The sequence below is a fragment of the Amblyraja radiata genome, chromosome 13, assembly GCF_010909765.2.
Source record: "Amblyraja radiata isolate CabotCenter1 chromosome 13, sAmbRad1.1.pri, whole genome shotgun sequence".
Taxonomy (NCBI): Eukaryota; Metazoa; Chordata; class Chondrichthyes; order Rajiformes; family Rajidae; genus Amblyraja; species Amblyraja radiata.
Window position 1 is genome coordinate 32,329,862 of NC_045968.1, and position 16,929 is coordinate 32,346,790.

At 44.8% G+C, this 16,929-nt stretch overlaps 1 protein-coding gene across 1 annotated transcript in view; it reads right to left on the reverse strand.

The window, feature by feature from the left end:
- ephb1 (EPH receptor B1) overlaps window positions 1-16,929 on the reverse strand; it is a 413,679-nt gene that overhangs the window by 142,914 nt on the left and 253,836 nt on the right. Inside the window, exon 5 of the mRNA XM_033031666.1 lies at window positions 6,540-6,875. Within this exon, the coding sequence (XP_032887557.1) occupies window positions 6,540-6,875 (336 nt within the window). The remainder of the gene's footprint in view (window positions 1-6,539; window positions 6,876-16,929) is intronic.

Genomic DNA, 16,929 nt, shown 5'->3' on the forward strand with positions numbered 1-16,929 from the left:
AAGAGGGCTTTGCCCGAGCCGGCTGCCTGCCCCTATTCCAGGGTTACGTCCATGCCTGGGTAGTGTGAGAGGGACTAAATGCTATCCTGGGGGATTTCCAGGACTGCTGGGCACCGCGGGGGGCTGAATGCATCCTTGACAAGGAGTGTAAGTTGTTTAATAGTGTATCGTTTGTCGTGTATTATGGTGGTGGTTATGTTTTATTTTTTATACTGTACTCTATATACTATTTTAATATTTGAATAAATATTTTTGATTAAAAAAATTAAAAAAGCTGGGTACCAAACTCACGGAACTGGGTCTCTGCACATCACTCTGCAATTGGATCATCGACTTCCTCATCCACAGACCACGGTCTGTTCAAATTGGCAGAAATACTTCTTCCTCATTAACAATCAGTATGGGAGCACCTCAAGGCTGCGTGCTCAGCCCCCTGCTCTACTCACTCTATACTCATGACTGTGTAGCCAGATACAGTGTGAACTCCATTTTCAAGTTCGCCGACGACACCACCGTTGTTGGACGAATTACAGATGGTAATGAGTCAGAGTGTAGATGTGAGATCGGCCGACTGACCAAATGGGTCTCAATATCAGTAAAACCAATTAATTGATTGTGGACTTTGGAAGAAAAAGGATGAGGGACCACAATCCTGTTTATATCAACGGGACGATGGTGGAGTGAAAAACATCAAATTCCTGGGCATGCATATGTCCAAAGATCTCTCCTGGACCCAGCACACTAATGCAATTATAAATAAAGCACATCAATGCCTCTACTTCCTGAGAAAATTACACAGATTCGGTATGCCAAAGAGGATTCTCTTGAACTTCTGCAGGTGTACAGTAGAGAGCACTGGTTGCATCGTGGTCTGGTTCAACAAATTGAACGTCCAGGAGCGGAAATGACTGCAAAAAGTGATGAACACTGCCCAGCCCATCACTGGCTCTCCACAATATCGAAGGGATTTATCGGAGTCGCTACCTCAAAAAGGCAGCCAGCATTATCAGAGACCCACACCATCTTGGCCACACACTCATTTCACCCCTGCCATTGGGAAGAAGGTACAGGAGCCTGAAAACTGATCAGCTTCTTTCCTACACCCATCAGGCTATTAAACACTACAACCTCAAATAAGCTCTGAACTACACCAGAATATAATTATTATTATTATTATTATTATTACTATTACACTACTATTGTTTTGTGAATATGTGTGTATGTGTACATAAATATATATATATGTATATATACACACACACACGTGTGTGTGTGTGTGTGTGCGTGTGTGTGTGTGTGTGTGTGTGTGTGTGTGTGTGTGTGTGTGTGTGTGTGTGTGTGTGTATACACACTGAACTTTTTTTTTCTCTTGTTTATCATATTGTTTACAGTGTACTATGTTTACATATTCTGTTGTGCTGCAGCAAATAATAATTTCATTGTTCTATCTGGGACATATGGCAAAAAACACTCTTGACTCTTGAAATCCTTTTGAATACGGCTGGGAAATGGCATATATACCCCCTTCTCCTGGGAATATTTGGATAATAGTGTCCTTCAACACTTATTGCAAGAGTAATGGAACTGCAGAGGCCTGGACACAATTCACAACTAAAGATGACATCCTGTCCCAGTCCTTGCTGTTACAATAATAACACGTATTGCAGTCAGCGGGCCAAACTCACATTGTTAGTCACTACCTAACCAAAGCTTCAGTATGAGGTTATCATTTCTATTTCTGAACATAAGAAAATAGGAGCAGGAGTAAACCGCCAGGCCCCTGAAGCTGTCCCTCCATTCAATATGATCATGGCTGATCTGTGCTGATCTCCGCTGTGCCAGTTCACCATAGCCTCAGTTCCCTTCTTTCAGCAAGTTAGAGCTGGTAGAGCTGCTAAAGCGGGTTTGACTGCTGATGGTCAACATGTGCAGCGGTCAGTGCTGCTGGCTCACAGTTTCAGTGTTTGATAGCAAACTTGGGAATGTGGAGTTCGCACGTCCCACCTGTGGGTTTTATCTGGGTGCTCTGAGTTCCTCTCACATGCCAAAGACGCATTAGGAAATCGGGGACTAAAAGATAGGAGAGGTGGGAGATGAGCACATTGAGCAGGGAAAAGGACCAGGATAACTGGAGGGTAGAAAATGGTGGGAGAAATGTGTGCCCAGTGGAGTGGGGATGATGTCGGGAAACGGGAGGTGGTGTAGGGGAGTATGACTTGAAATTGGCTAATTCAATATTCATATCATTTGGGTTGTAGGGTACCCAAGCAGAATATGAGGTGCCGTTCTTCGAGTTTGCGTGTGGCCTAATTCAGCCAAATTCAGCAAGTGATATCAGCACCGACCGATCCTCACCACCCATCCCGACACGGACTGATGTCAAAAGCAAGGTTTCACCATCTCCACAGGTCTGTGACGTCCAAATGATGAACACTTGATGCTAATCAACAGTGAGTGTCTACTTTCAAATAGCGAATACTTCCACCTTGTTAAGCTGAGAAAAGTGTTGACAGAAATAACTAATAACACTCCTAGTTCGACTGCCATTGGCTATCTAACACCAAGCTGCTGTGCTCAGATCTCAGAATCTAATTTCAATCGTCTCACCTCTGCACTTGACTCCCAATGCTCAATCAGTGGTGTGAACATGCACTTGCTCATTTATGGAGGGATATCATGTCAAGTGGAGCCAGAAGCGAGGAATCCTACTCATTAGGGAAACAACCTTTCTTCTCCCAGTAACAATCAGTTGGCAAAAAATTCCACAACACTACATCTCCTCACACATCTCTGCACATTCATTAGATGCTCGGCAATAAATTGGCTGGTTTTGGGGTCAGTCGAGGTTTATTAGGATTGTGCGATGTGTGGTAAATCACACTTATCGCCTAGCCTTGCAGTATGTCATTTGAAATAAATTGAACCTCTTCTGTCAAACAAAAATATGAGCTCAAAGATCATTCTACAGAACGCAATTATTAAAATAGCACTTCTAATGCTTGAAAAGTCTTCACACATCTGGGAGATGTACAATTTTGCATGGAAGTTAGAATCCTTTATATCACCTTAATGATAGTAAAGCATTTTTAGGTGTTGCCTATGACACAGAAGGAGTCCATTCAGCCCATAAGGTCCATTATAGCTCCCATCAAATCAATCCAACCAGTGATGAATCAATTCATACCCTGCATATCCATATACCTATCCTCTCTAATAAGCCTGAGACATCACCTTTAATCACCCCCCCTCTAACCTTAAAGATACCTTCTAGTCTTTGGCATTTCACCCTGGGAAAATGTTTTCCACTCTTAATTCCATTTAACCCTCCTCCAAATCTCTGTCACATCCTATCAACTTCACTTTGAGTTTTGTTACCACTGATTCCCACCAAGGGGCAAATTACAGTACCCTATAAACCAAAATGCATATCTATGGGATGTGGAAGGAAACTGGAGCCCACTTGGCCACAGGGAGAATGTGTGAACTTCACTCAAATTGTACCAGAGATCAAGATCTAACCTGGGTCACTCGATCTGTGAAGCAGCAGTATAATTATTGCACCCCTGTGCTTCCCAAAGAGAAATATCTGACAAAATATATCAATAAGATTCTATGACGGGTGACCAATAGGTTCATTAAACACAAATGTTTTAAGGAATGATTTAAAATTGGAGAGGGGTGCAGAGGTTGCAGGAGGGAATTCCAGAACTTCCGACCAAAGAATCTGGAGATATTGACAGGACAGCACAGTGACACAGTGATTACAGATGCTACCTCGCAGCTCCAGAGACCTGGGTTTGACCTGACCTCAACTTCTATCTGTATATTGTTTGCACCTTCTCCCTATGACTAAGTAGGATTTTCCCATGTGCTCCAGTTTCCTACCACATCCCAAAGATGTGGGTGTCAGTAGATTTGCTATAAATTCTCCCAATGTGTAGGTGGATGGTAGAATTGTAGGGCGGGAAGTTGGGGGGAAGGTGATCTTGAATGGAAGATGAAGATTATAAAATAAGATTACCGTAGAATTAGTGTTATTGACTGATTGGTAGTCACAATGCATTTGGTGGGTTGAAGGCTTATATAAACGCCCAATTATAGGAAGGATGTCAACAAAATAGAGAGAGTACAGAGGAGATTTACTAGAATGTTGCCTGGGTTTCAACAACTAAGTTACAGAGATAGGTTGAATAAGTTAGGTCTTTATTCTCTGGAGCGCAGAAGGTTAAGGGGGGACTTGATAGAGGTCTTTAAAATGATGAGAGGGATAGACAGAGTTGGCGTGATCAAGCTTTTCCCTTTGAGAATAGGGAAGATTCAAACAAGAGGACATGACTTCAGAATTAAGGGACAGAAGTTTAGGGGTAACATGAGGGGGAACTTCTTTACTCAGAGAGTGGTAGCGGTGTGGAATGAGCTTCCAGTGGAAGTGGTGGCGGCAGGTTCGTTGGTATCATTTAAAAATAAATTGGATAGGCATATGGATGAGAAGGGAATGGAGGGTTATGGTATGAGTGCAGGCAGGTGGGACTAAGGGAAAAAGGTTGTTCGGCACGGACTTGTAGGGCCGAGATGGCCTGTTTCCGTGCTGTAATTGTTATATGGTTATATGGTTATATCACTACATAACAAGTGTTTCTAAAATAATCAAGTTTGAGCAGATCAAAAGTATTCACTAAATGAATTCCTCAGAGGAAGTGTCAGAGGGATAAACCCATTGGGTAATTTTAACACATGGATGACAATCTTGGAATGTTGCTGTTGGTACCATAAGTCAGTACAGGGCATTAGGTGGGAAAAAGGGGCTTGAAGTGAGGTAGGGCGTGGGAAACAGAACTCTGTTGTACATCAGTTGATGCAAAGACAGGGATGGAACCAGGAGGAAATTACAAATGATGACAGTGTCCAGTCCTCAAATATTTTATAAATAAAAGAGATAGATTCATGATAAGCAAGATGGTTAAAACATCAGCAGGGGTTGGAAACTGAGATTGAAGTACAGAGCAGCCTGTTCCCAATTGCGATGTCTACATGCTTTGAAAGATAACTTCTGTTTGCTGGTGTTTCAGAGATTGAAGCTCATCCCTACTCTGTTCATAGACTGAATCTGAATGGCAAATAGGATTTAGGGACAATTGTAAAATTTAGCTAGAGGACAGGATTATTTTAGAAAAAAAAGATTTTGAGTAAATTATTTCAAAAAAACTTACATCAGCTAAATTCGCTGGATTGCCAGAGATTGAGGGGAGACCTGATAGAAGTATATACAATTATGAGAGGCATAGATAGATGGACATTCAGAGGCGTATTGGGTAGACAGTCAGAACCTTTTCCCCGGGATGTAAATATTAAAAACGAGAAGGCATAGCTTTATGAGAAAGTTTAAAGAAGATGTGCAGGGCAAGCTTTTTCACACTGAGAGTGGCGAGTGCCTGGAACTCACTGACAGGGATGGTGGTGGAAGTAGATATGGTAGTAGCATTTAAGAGACTTTTGGATAGACACATAAGAGTTGGTCTTGGCATCACACTCAGCACATATATTGTGAGCCGAGGGGCCAGTTCCTCGGCCATACTGTTCTATGTTCTATGACAGCTATGCTTTATCTTTACTTCTGCCAACAAGATAAAACTTTTGGTGGTTACTGAAGTAACACGCTAGAGGAATAGTTTATACTGCGGTGTTGAGCAGAATAATAGCAAGAGCAATTTTGGAATAGTTATAGGAATACTTTGTTGTCACATGTGACTAGGCACAGTGAAAGTATTTGCTTGCTTGTATTGTGTTAAACAAAGTGTTAGGCAAGGTGTTGAGAGACTCATTGAGTTGAGTGTTGAGCTGTGCAACACACTGTACTGGTATGCATGTCCTTGAAAAAGGAAAAAGGGGGAAAAAGGATTGATAAAAATTGAGGAATAATTAAAAGGTATCAACAGTGAAGATTTGGCATGAATTATCAGGTTAGGTTCCTGGATCATAATCCAAAGGCTGAGGATTTTCAATAGAAATAAGTGAATTTGAAATAAAAATAAACTGCTCTCAGCAGCAGTAACCATGAAACCACTGGATTGTTGTAAAAACATATTTGTTCACCAATGGCCCTCAAGAAAGTAGCCAACTTAATCACGGGCCACTCACACCCTGGTCATTCCCTCTTCTCCCCATTCCCATCAGACAAAAGATACAAACGTTTCAAAGCACGTATCCACAGATTCAATAACAGATTATTTTCCCACTCTCGAACGGACCTCTCATATGATAAGGACAAATTCCAAATCTTCCAACCTACCTCATTGCAGCCCTTGCACATATTTATTCTGTACTTTTTATGCAGCTGTTACAATATATTCTGCACTCTGTTTATTTTATTTTTTGCACTACCTCATTTACTCCCTTATGGTATAATTTGCCTGGACAGCTAGCTGCAACACAAACCTTTTCATGATATCTCCTGTACATGGCAATAATAAATCAATACGAACTGTGAACAAACCAAAAACTATCATGGAGTTAGGGGCAGGGTCTTTACGCTCACTTACCCGCCTGATTGGTGGTCACATTGACCGACACATGCTGTGGTAAAAATGTACTCTTGCCCGAGACTCCGTTGACGGCCTGAATCTCAAAGGTGTAGGGCGTGTGGGCCCACAGACTGCTGATGAACACTCTGGTTTCGGTCAGGCCGAACTGCCGTGGCACAAACTCCACATTCTCGTCACAGCGGGTGCACAGCTTGCGGTTGTTGTGGCACTTCTTGCAGACGATGTTGTACATGACGTCGTCACGCCCGCCAACATCACGCGGCGGGTGCCACTCAAGGATAATGGACGTCTCGTTCACGCTGGAGATCACATTCCGTGGGCCGGATGGAACACCTGCAAACAGAAGATAAAATATCGTGAGGAGCTTGCCCAAAAGAGAAAGGAAACTGGAAGCAGGCAGCACATGGCACAGGCATGGATTACATTCGTAAAATAAATCACAACAAATGAGGTGGTCATTTGGCACATGATGCCGGAGTTGGTGTGATTAATCTAATTCGAACCCTTTGTAACCTAGCAAATTCCTCCTTTTTTTTTTTTAAAGGCCTGCCCAGCACCTTTTCAAGTTGTTTATAAAATGAGCCTCCATCACTTCTTCAGCAATAGCATCCCAGGTCCTCAGATTCACAGAGAGCAAATATTGATTCTCATTTCTACTGTATGTTTGTTGGATCTTGAATGACCTGGCATTCATGGCACTCAATGATGGGAGTAGGGTTTTTTTCTTAAACTTATCTGAGAAAACACACTCATCATTTTATAAGTATCTGTTAAATCAGCAACACATTTCTATTCCACCAAGAACAATCCAGTCTATGACTTTGCTCATCGTGAAAGAGCCCCAATCCTGCTAGTGCCAGATGATTGTCCATTATAGCCTTTCCAAGGCCATGGCAACATTCCTGAAAGTGTTGTGCCCACAGGATGGCAGCTTAGTTCTATCCAGGAATCTCCAAATGTGTACCTTTATCTCAGTGATTTTATAGTCTATGTCATATAATAAATGTACATTAGTAACCATTATAACATTGTCATCATCAAGGATTTGTGTCTGGTTGTGCAATGTTCGTGACCCTCCAGAGCTTCTGCCCTATCCCTGCATCAGAAGGGAATTGGAAGCCAACTATTTTATCTCCATTCTATTCAGTCAATGCTTGTTCTTTTCATTTGATGTGGGAGTCACTGGTAGTTAAAATGTCCTATTTCTTTGAATAGCCCTTGAAAATATAGCTTACGTGGCCATCTTTGACTGTTAGAGTCTATTTGGTGCAGGTTCTAACAGTGTTGGAACACAGAACATAGAACAGTATAGCACAAGAGCTTGTCCTTTGGCCCTCAATATTTGTGCCAAACATGGTCATCCAGCATGGAAACAGGCCGTTTGGCGTAACTTGCCGATACCGACAAAGATGCCGCATATGCACATCCCACCTGCCCGCATTCGGCCTATTTCCCTCTAAGCCTTTCCTATCTATGTACCTGTTCGAATGTCCTTTAAATGTTGTTATGTTACCTGCCTCAACTATCTCCTCTGGTATTCAAGAAGGAACTGCAGATGCTGGAAGATCGAAGGTACACAAAAATGCTGGAGAAACTCAGCGGGTGCAGCAGCATCTATGGAGCGAAGGAAATGGGTGACGTTTCGGGCCAAAACCCTTCTTCAGACTGATGGGGGGTGAGGGGGAGAAGGAAGGAAAAAGGGAGGAGGAGGAGCCCGAGGGCGGGGGGATGGGAGGAGACAGCTCGAGGGTTAAGGAAGGGGAGGAGACAGCAAGGGCTAGCAAAATTGGGAGAATTGGGAGAATTCAATGTTCATGCCAACCGTACGCAAGCAATATGAGGTGCTGTTCCTCCAATTTCCGGTGTTGCTCACTCTGGCAATGGAGGAGACCCAGGACAGAGAGGTCGGATTGGGAATGGGAGGGGGAGTTGAAGTGCTGAGCCACCGGGAGTTCAGGTAGGTTATTGCGGACTGAGCGGAGGTGTTCGGCGAAACGATCGCCCAACCTCCGCTTAGTCTCACCGATGTAAATCAGCTGACATCTAGAGCAGCGGATACAGTAGATGAGGTTGGAAGAGATACAGGTGAACCTTTGTCGCACCTGGAACGACTGCTTGGGTCCTTGAATGGAGTCGAGGGGGGAGGTGAAGGGACAGGTGTTGCATTTCTTGCGGTTGCAACGGAAAGTGCCCGGGGAGGGGGTGGTACGGGAGGGAAGGGAAGAATTGACAAGGGAGTTGCGGAGGGAGCGGTCTTTGCGGAAGGCAGACATGGGGGGAGATGGGAAGATGTGGCGAGTGGTGGGGTCACGTTGGAGGTGGCGGAAATGGCGGAGGATTATTTGTTGTATTTGCCGGCTGGTGGGGTGAAAGGTGAGGACTAGGGGGACTCTGCCCTTGTTGCGAGTGCGGGGATGGGGAGAGAGAGCAGTGTTGCGGGGTATGGAAGAGACCCTGGTGCGAGCCTCATCTATGGTGGAGGAGGGGAATCCCCGTTCCCTGAAGAGCGAGGACATTTCCGATGCCCTGGTGTGGAACGTCTCATCCTGGGAACAGATCCTTGTTCAATACGTACCAGGGCCCCATCCCCGACCTTTACCTCCGTTACATTGACGACTGCTTTGGGGCCACCTCCTGCACCCACACACAACTGACTGACTTCATCCACTTCACCACCAACTTCCATCCGGCATTCCAATACACCTGGACCATTTCCGACACTTCCCTACCATTCCTTGACCTCACCATCTCCATCGCAGGGCACAGACTTCTGACCGACATACACTACAAACCCACTGACTCACATGGCTATCGTTTCGCCGAACACCTCCGCTCAGTCCGCAATAACCTACCTGAACTCCCGGTGGCTCAGCACTTCAACTCCCCCTCCCATTCCCAATCCGACCTCTCTGTCCTGGGTCTCCTCCATTGCCAGAGTGAGCAACACCGGAAATTGGAGGAACAGCACCTCATATTCCGCCTAGGTTGCTTGCGTCCGGTTGGCATGAACATTGAATTCTCCCAATTCTCCCAATTTTGCTAGCCCTTGCTGTCTCCTCCCCTTCCTTAACCCTCGAGCTGTCTCCTCCCATCCCCCCGCCCTCGGGCTCCTCCTCCTCCCTTTTTCCTTCCTTCTCCCCCCCACCCCCCATCAGTCTGAAGAAGGGTTTCGGCCCGAAACATCACCCATTTCCTTCGCTCCATAGATGCTGCTGCACCCGCTGAGTTTCTCCAGCATTTTTGTGTATCTCCTCTGGTAGTTTATTCCATATACCCACCCCCCCTTCAGTGTGTAAAAGCTGTATGTCAGGTTCCGATTAAATCTTTCCCCTGTCACCTTAAACCTATGACATCTAGTTCTTGATTCCCCTACTCTGGGTAAAAGATTCTGTGCATCTACCCTATCTTTTCTCTTCATGATCTTATACACCTTTATAAGATCACCCCTCATCCTCCTGCACTTCAAGGAATAAGTCCTAGCTTGACCAACCTCTCTCTGTAGCTCAGGTCCTTAATTCCTGGCAACATCCGACTGATGAAGGCTAATGTGCCGAAAACCTTCCTGACTACTATATCTACCTGCGAACTATGTTCCTGTGATCCTAGATCCTGTGATCCTAGATCCATCTACTCTACAACACTCCCCAGGGCCCTGCCATTCACTGTGAAGGCCCTGCCCTGGTTTGACTTCGCAAAATGCAACACCTCACACTTATCTGCATTAAGCCCCATTAACCATTCGTCAGCACACCTGTCCAACTGATTAAGATCCTGCTATAATTTGTATAGCCATCTTCGCTATCTATAATGCCACCCACTTTAGTGTCATCTGCAAACTTACTAATGCCAAGATCATCTCTTAGCTACCTGCACAAAATCCCTCCATTCCCTGCATATCCATATGCCTATCCAAAAGTCTCTTAAATGCCACTATTGTGTCTTTAATATTCAATTTCCATTTGAACCAAGTATCAGACGGTCTGGAGATGAAAAGTCTTCATGATTCTCACTTAGCACCAGTCACAAAAAATTCCACACAGCACTCCATTCATTTTACTGATGATTATGAAGAAGTGGTATTGTGACAATTGGCTTTGCTAGATCTGTTCTGCATTGTCAGAACAAAACTCTCTGTACAACTGTAATTTACAGTGTTCCGACTGTATTGCAACAGATTGAACTGGAATTAGGTTAATTCTGTAGCAAAGGCTCTCAGCACTGTAGTTGGTACAAGTATTGGTTTATTATTTCAGTCATGTGTATTAAGTTACACTAAAACAACATTGTTTTTGTGTGCTATCTCGGCAGAGCTTGCCACATATAAGTACACTGGGTAGCGCAGAGATAGAAAATAAAGAGTACAGAATATAGCGTAACAGCTGCAGAGAAAGTGAACGTAAAAAAGTGCAAGTTCTGCAACGAGGTAGGTTGGAGAATCCAGAACTTCATCCAAGAATATGAGAGGATTGTTCAAGAATCTGATGGCAGCAGGGAATGAGCTGTTCTTTAATCTGGTGGTACTTGCTTCCAATTTTCTGGTGTTTTCTGCCTGATGGGAGAGGGGAGAAGGAGTGACCAGGGTGAGTGGCTCTTGATTATGTTGGCTGCTTTCCTGAAGCAGCCTGAAGTGTGGATGGAGTGGAGTTGATGGCAGTGAGGTTAATTTGTGTGATGGAGTTTGCTGTCCCTACAATTCTCTGCAATCTCTTACAGTTGATATATGGCCGTGATCTGTTTGCAGAGAGATACAGGAATATTCAGACTAAAGGTAAAGCAGCCATGCAGTGAGAAAATAGCAAGACATGGAATGACAGGTGGAGGGAATATAGAGAGAGGAAAACAGCCAGGGAGAAAGTGAGCAATAGGTGGGGAAGAGACAGTTGGAGATCTGGTTAGATTATAAAACGTAAATAAACAGATTAAAATGTAGAGTTTGGCAATCTGTGTCAGGCAGAGATCAACAGCTTGATAATAAGATGGAGAGATAGAATATTGGATGCAAATGTCAAGTGAAACAGGTTAACAGGGGGACTGAGAGAATGAAAAATCAATAGATATGCAATGCGTATAAACAAATATGCAGACGGGTGAAAAATTCAATAGATGGACAAGCAGTTTAATAGATGGATAGAATTTCAGAGAATTGGATAGACGGAAACAGAGAAGAATAGACACGTGGGAGGTAGATAATAGACAAGCAGACAACTGATGGTTGGGGTGGGCAGACAAACAAAATGATGCAATGGGAACCTAGGTTACTGCACCGATCAGCAATGCTGTCTTCACTACTTCATTAAGTATTTAGTGAGATTTTTTAAGCAGGTTGAAACATCCATTAGAACACCAGAAAGACACATCCAGGCATAAGCCCTCAGGGTCCGCTGATGCACCATGTGTAATTTCACACATCAATGGAGTGAGATGACATCATAGACCACAAGAGTAAAGCTCGAGTGATTTATCAACACTGCCCTAACCCAGAAACGTCTCTTGCAGTGTAAGATGCTGTGGAGCAGTACCATGTTGTGGCAATCTGTCACGGTGGGCAGATGGCACCTCACATCCAATCATGTGACTCTACAGGAAGCAACACATGAGCAATGGCGTTGGGGAGGGCAAAACACCACAACTCAGAATAACGGAATTGAATGGCAGAAATTAATTTTGAGGAAATCTGGATAAATGGATGAGGGCGCGTGGAATGGGAGGGTATCAATATGTGGGATGAGGCTCCAGTGACACACATATCCACATGGACTAGTTTGGTTGCACTTACTCCCATCATCACCAAGTGCTTCGAGAGGCTGGTCCTGGCACACCTCAAAGGCTGCCTACCCCCCACATTGGATCCCTATCAGTTTGCCTACCGCAAGAACAGGAGTACGGAGGATGCCATCTCAACGGCACTTCACTCCGCCCTCTCCCACCTCGACAACAGAGACACTTACGTAAGAATACTGTTCATCGATTACAGCTCAGCATTCAACACCATTACACCCTCTAAACTGATCACCAAACTCGGCGACCTGGGCATCGACCCCTCCCTCTGCAACTGGATACTGGACTTTCTAACCAACAGACCCCAGTCCAAGCACACCTCTTCAACCCTCACCCTGAACACCGGTGTTCCACAGGGCTGTGTGCTGAGCCCCCTCCTCTACTCCCTCTTCACCTACGACTGCACACCTGTACATGGTACTAACACCATCATCAAGTATGCAGATGATACAACGGTGATTGGCCTCATCAGCAACAACGATGAGTCGGCCTATAGGGAGGAGGTCCAGCTCCTAGCAGCATGGTGCGCTGACAACAACCTGGCCCTTAACTCCAAGAAGACCAAGGAGCTCATTGTAGACTTCAGGAAGTCTAGGGGCGGCACGCACACCCCCATCCACATTAACGGGACGGAGGTGGAACGTGTCTCCAACTTCAGGTTCCTGGGGGTCAACATCTCCGATGACCTCTCTTGGACCCACAATACCTCAACTCTGGTCAAGAAGGCTCACCAGCGTCTCTTCTTCCTGAGGAGACTGAAGAAGGTCCATCTGTCTCCTCAGATTCTGGTGAACTTCTACCGCTGCACCATCAAGAGCATCCTTACTAACTGTATCACGGTATGGTATGGCAACTGCTCTGTCTCCGACCGGAAAGCACTGCAGAGGGTGGTGAAAATTGCCCAACGCATCACTGGTTCCTCGCTCCCCTCCATTGAGTCTGTCCAAAGCAAGCGTTGTCTGCGAAGGGCACTCAGCATCGCCAAGGACTGCTCTCACCCCAACCATGGACTGTTTACCCTCCTACCACCCGGGAGGCGCTACAGGTCTCTCCGTTGCCGGACCTGCAGGAACAGCTTCTTCCCTGCGGCTGTCACACTACTCAATACTGTACCTCAGTGACTGCCAATCAACCCCCCCCTGACACTCCTCCCACAGGAAAAACACTATGACTGTATGCATGTAAATAAATTTATTTATTGAAATCATATTCTATGTCGCTCTTCCAGGGAGATGCTAACTGCATTTCATTGTCTCTGTATTGTACACTGACAATGACAATTAAAGTTGAATCTGAATCTGAATCTGTTGAATCTGAATCTGATCAAGCAACTCCGCTGGCAATTCTATGCAATGGATACTGCAGCCATTCTGGAGATAGATCGATTCTGGATATGGTCAATTATTTCACATAGCTGCATTTATGGCAATCTCCTCTTAAATAATAGACTCAAGATAAGCTGCAGAGAATACTTAGTCCTCACAATAGACAGAATCAAAACCTTTGCTAGCCAACTGGCATAAGAATTGTTTTGTGACAAACCAGGATGGAAGCAGAAATACAGGCCAACAAATTACGTTTCCTGAAATATGGAAGATGTTCAATCTGAAGAAGGGTCTCGACCCGAAACATCACCCATTCCTTCTCTCCAGAGATGCTGCCTGTCCAGCTGAGTTACTCCAGCATTTTGCATCTACCTTTGATTTAAATCAGCATCTGCAGTTCTTTCCTACACAGATGTTCAGGTCCCTTGGAAGCAGATTGATTCTGAAAGAATGTATTTTCTCCGTGTGACTCACAGACCAGAGGTAACACTCAGTAACTGGCTCTAGATCTCAGCAGCATGCCCCTAACAACCTCAATAAAATCCCAATCTGTCGCTGCTGTACCTTGGGTATCTGGAGGTATAAAAGTCTACTTAATCGTGCGAAACTTTGAAATAAATACAAAGTCTGATAATCACGAGAACAGCAGCAGTTACTCCCAATCCTGAAGTAATCTTCCTTGAAAACTTTGATAACACAAGCATTTTGAGTGAAAGTACATTTCGAACTTCGGATACATCAGCCTGCGTAGGTGGTGAAAGATTGCTTACATTTCAACTGTTGACTGATTGGCACCTAATCAAAGAAAGGGGCTGAGAGTTTTGGGTTGAAAACAATTCGAAGGAGCTCTTTGCATCCAATATTGTACCTCACAAAATGATAGTGTCTACAACACGACAGCTTCAAATTGGGGGGGGAGAGAGAAAGAGGGGGGGGAGGGGGCGAGGGATAGGGCGAGGGAGAGGGCGAGGGCGAGGGAGAGGGAGAGGGAGAGGGAGAGGGAGAGGGAGAGGGAAGGCCGATCGTTCTCTTTCTCTTTCCTTTCTCTTCTTCTTTTCTCTTTCTCGTTCTCTTTCCGCGCTTTTCTTTCTTTCTCATCCTCCTCCCACCACTTCGCTCCTCGGCCAAAATTCAAAGATGATAGCCCAGAGTGGCATTGGTTTAAGAAATCAACCACAACACAAATAAATCTTATTGGTGCTTCCCATATAGCTAGAGATGTTCTCCTGCACATGTGCCTGTCACTGCCCCACACAATCCCAGTTGCAAACTTCAGACTCTAGATGCGAACACCCTCTGACTGTCAACATTTCTGACTCTAGCATGATCCATTGCATTTCACCCCGGTCTTCCCCGAGATCCTCAGAGTACCTCTAACTGCATTGGGCCAAGCTCCACTCTCAAGGTGCTGTGAGTGGCCTTGTGAGCAACAAACTGTTGCACCTCACACCAGCAAGCTTCCAACTAACAGCTTCCTTCAAACCACAATTGCAGTTACAATTCCAGAAAAGGAATTATTTTCATATTCCTGAGACAGGAACTCAGAATATGGTTTTATTTTTGGAAATTCATTGTATCTATACCTCACCACATCTGTGCATGTGACAATAAACTTGGTTTGGCTTGACAAATCGTGTGTAATAAAATAATATGGGTAAATAAAATTGGAGAAGCAAGCTGAAGGCCTCGTGGGAGAAATGTGTTACAAGTTGTGGAGCAATGGCACCAAGACCGGGGGAAGACAGGGCTGTTCCACTGGGATGGGCATCAACTGAACTCTGTTGGGACTAGGGGCTTAGTACATGGTACATCTAGGATTAGAGACTGGGCTTTAAACTAATTACAGTGAAGAAGGTGCAACTGATGGGAAATATAATAAATCAAATAAAAATGGCACTGAGTGGGAAAGTGGTGAAGGGAAATCAAAGCAGGTCATGAAGGAGTGGAGCACGTAAGCAAAGGTATGCATCACAAATTGGAATCGGAATAAGTAACAACTTAAAAGGTCAAAGCTTAAAGACCTGAATGCATGTACCATTTGTAACAAGATAAATGAGTTGACAGCACTGATCGAAATAAATGAGTTTGATTTAATAGCAATTACAGATGGTGGTTGCAGGCTGACCAGGACTGGGAGCTCAATATTCTAGGTTGTTCTATGCTCGTGAAAGTAGGCAAAAAGGGGATCGGAAGTGGAGTAGCTGTGTTAATGGAAAGCAGTATCAGTGTGGTGCTGAGCGGTGATATAGACGCAGTGGATCATGACGTGGAATTGTATCTCCCAACATTGACACCTAACACAGGTGCATGGCATCATCATCTCCTGCATTTTTCCCCTCATGTCCCACACCATCTGACTTGGAAATACAGCGCTGATCCTCCATCATATCCAGGTGCACAACTACCTTCCCAACAGCAACTGTGAGAGAACTAGCACCAGAAGGATTGTTCTGATTCAAGAAGGCAACACGCTGATATTTTCTCTGGGGCAATAAGAGGTGGGAAATAAATGCTACCATTCCTGAGACAAGAATCAATCGAGAAAATAAAAGCTCATGTTCCTCAGACAATTCAGCAACCCAATTCATCACAACTGGGTCTCTAATCTCCATGAGCCTCTGGTCCCAGATGGGAGAACGGGTCTCCCCGGACTACCGGTTGCGGACCCTCTACCTGGACACCAGGCTGACTGGCGGCGAGGCTCAGATGCCACGGATGGAGGTGATGGACTGGGCGGGCAGACACCGCAGCCCCCCGGGCCCGGAGAAACGGGCGCTCCTTTTTTCCCCCAAATCATCCCGCGGGTTGGATTGGACCCTTCGCGAGTAGTTTAACACCCCCGATATAAAACAAAGATTTTTATTACTCTGGAAAAAAGGGGGGGGTGCGACCGCACCCATCACCTCCAGTTTAAATTCCATTTGGAATATTTTGGAGGACCAAGAAACCAAGAACCAAGAACCTTTGGACGGCCATGATTCAGATGTTGCTGTTGAGTCAAGGTTGTCCTGGACTAGTGAGATTAGCATTCAACCCAGACCCGCCAAGACACTGGAACCAGTATGGTCTGCCTTGACTTGATGGCCTTCCTGTTAGCAACACATTTTACAAAGGATCTGATTTTAACGGTTACTTAACATTAAGTCACCTGGTCTCACCCTATCAGAGATAACACTTTCTTTGTCCTACCCATCCCTCTCAACCCTCTGCTACCTAAAATTATTATTTTTTCGCTTGTTCCCAGTTCTATTAAAAGAGTCCCGGACTTGAAACATGAACTATTT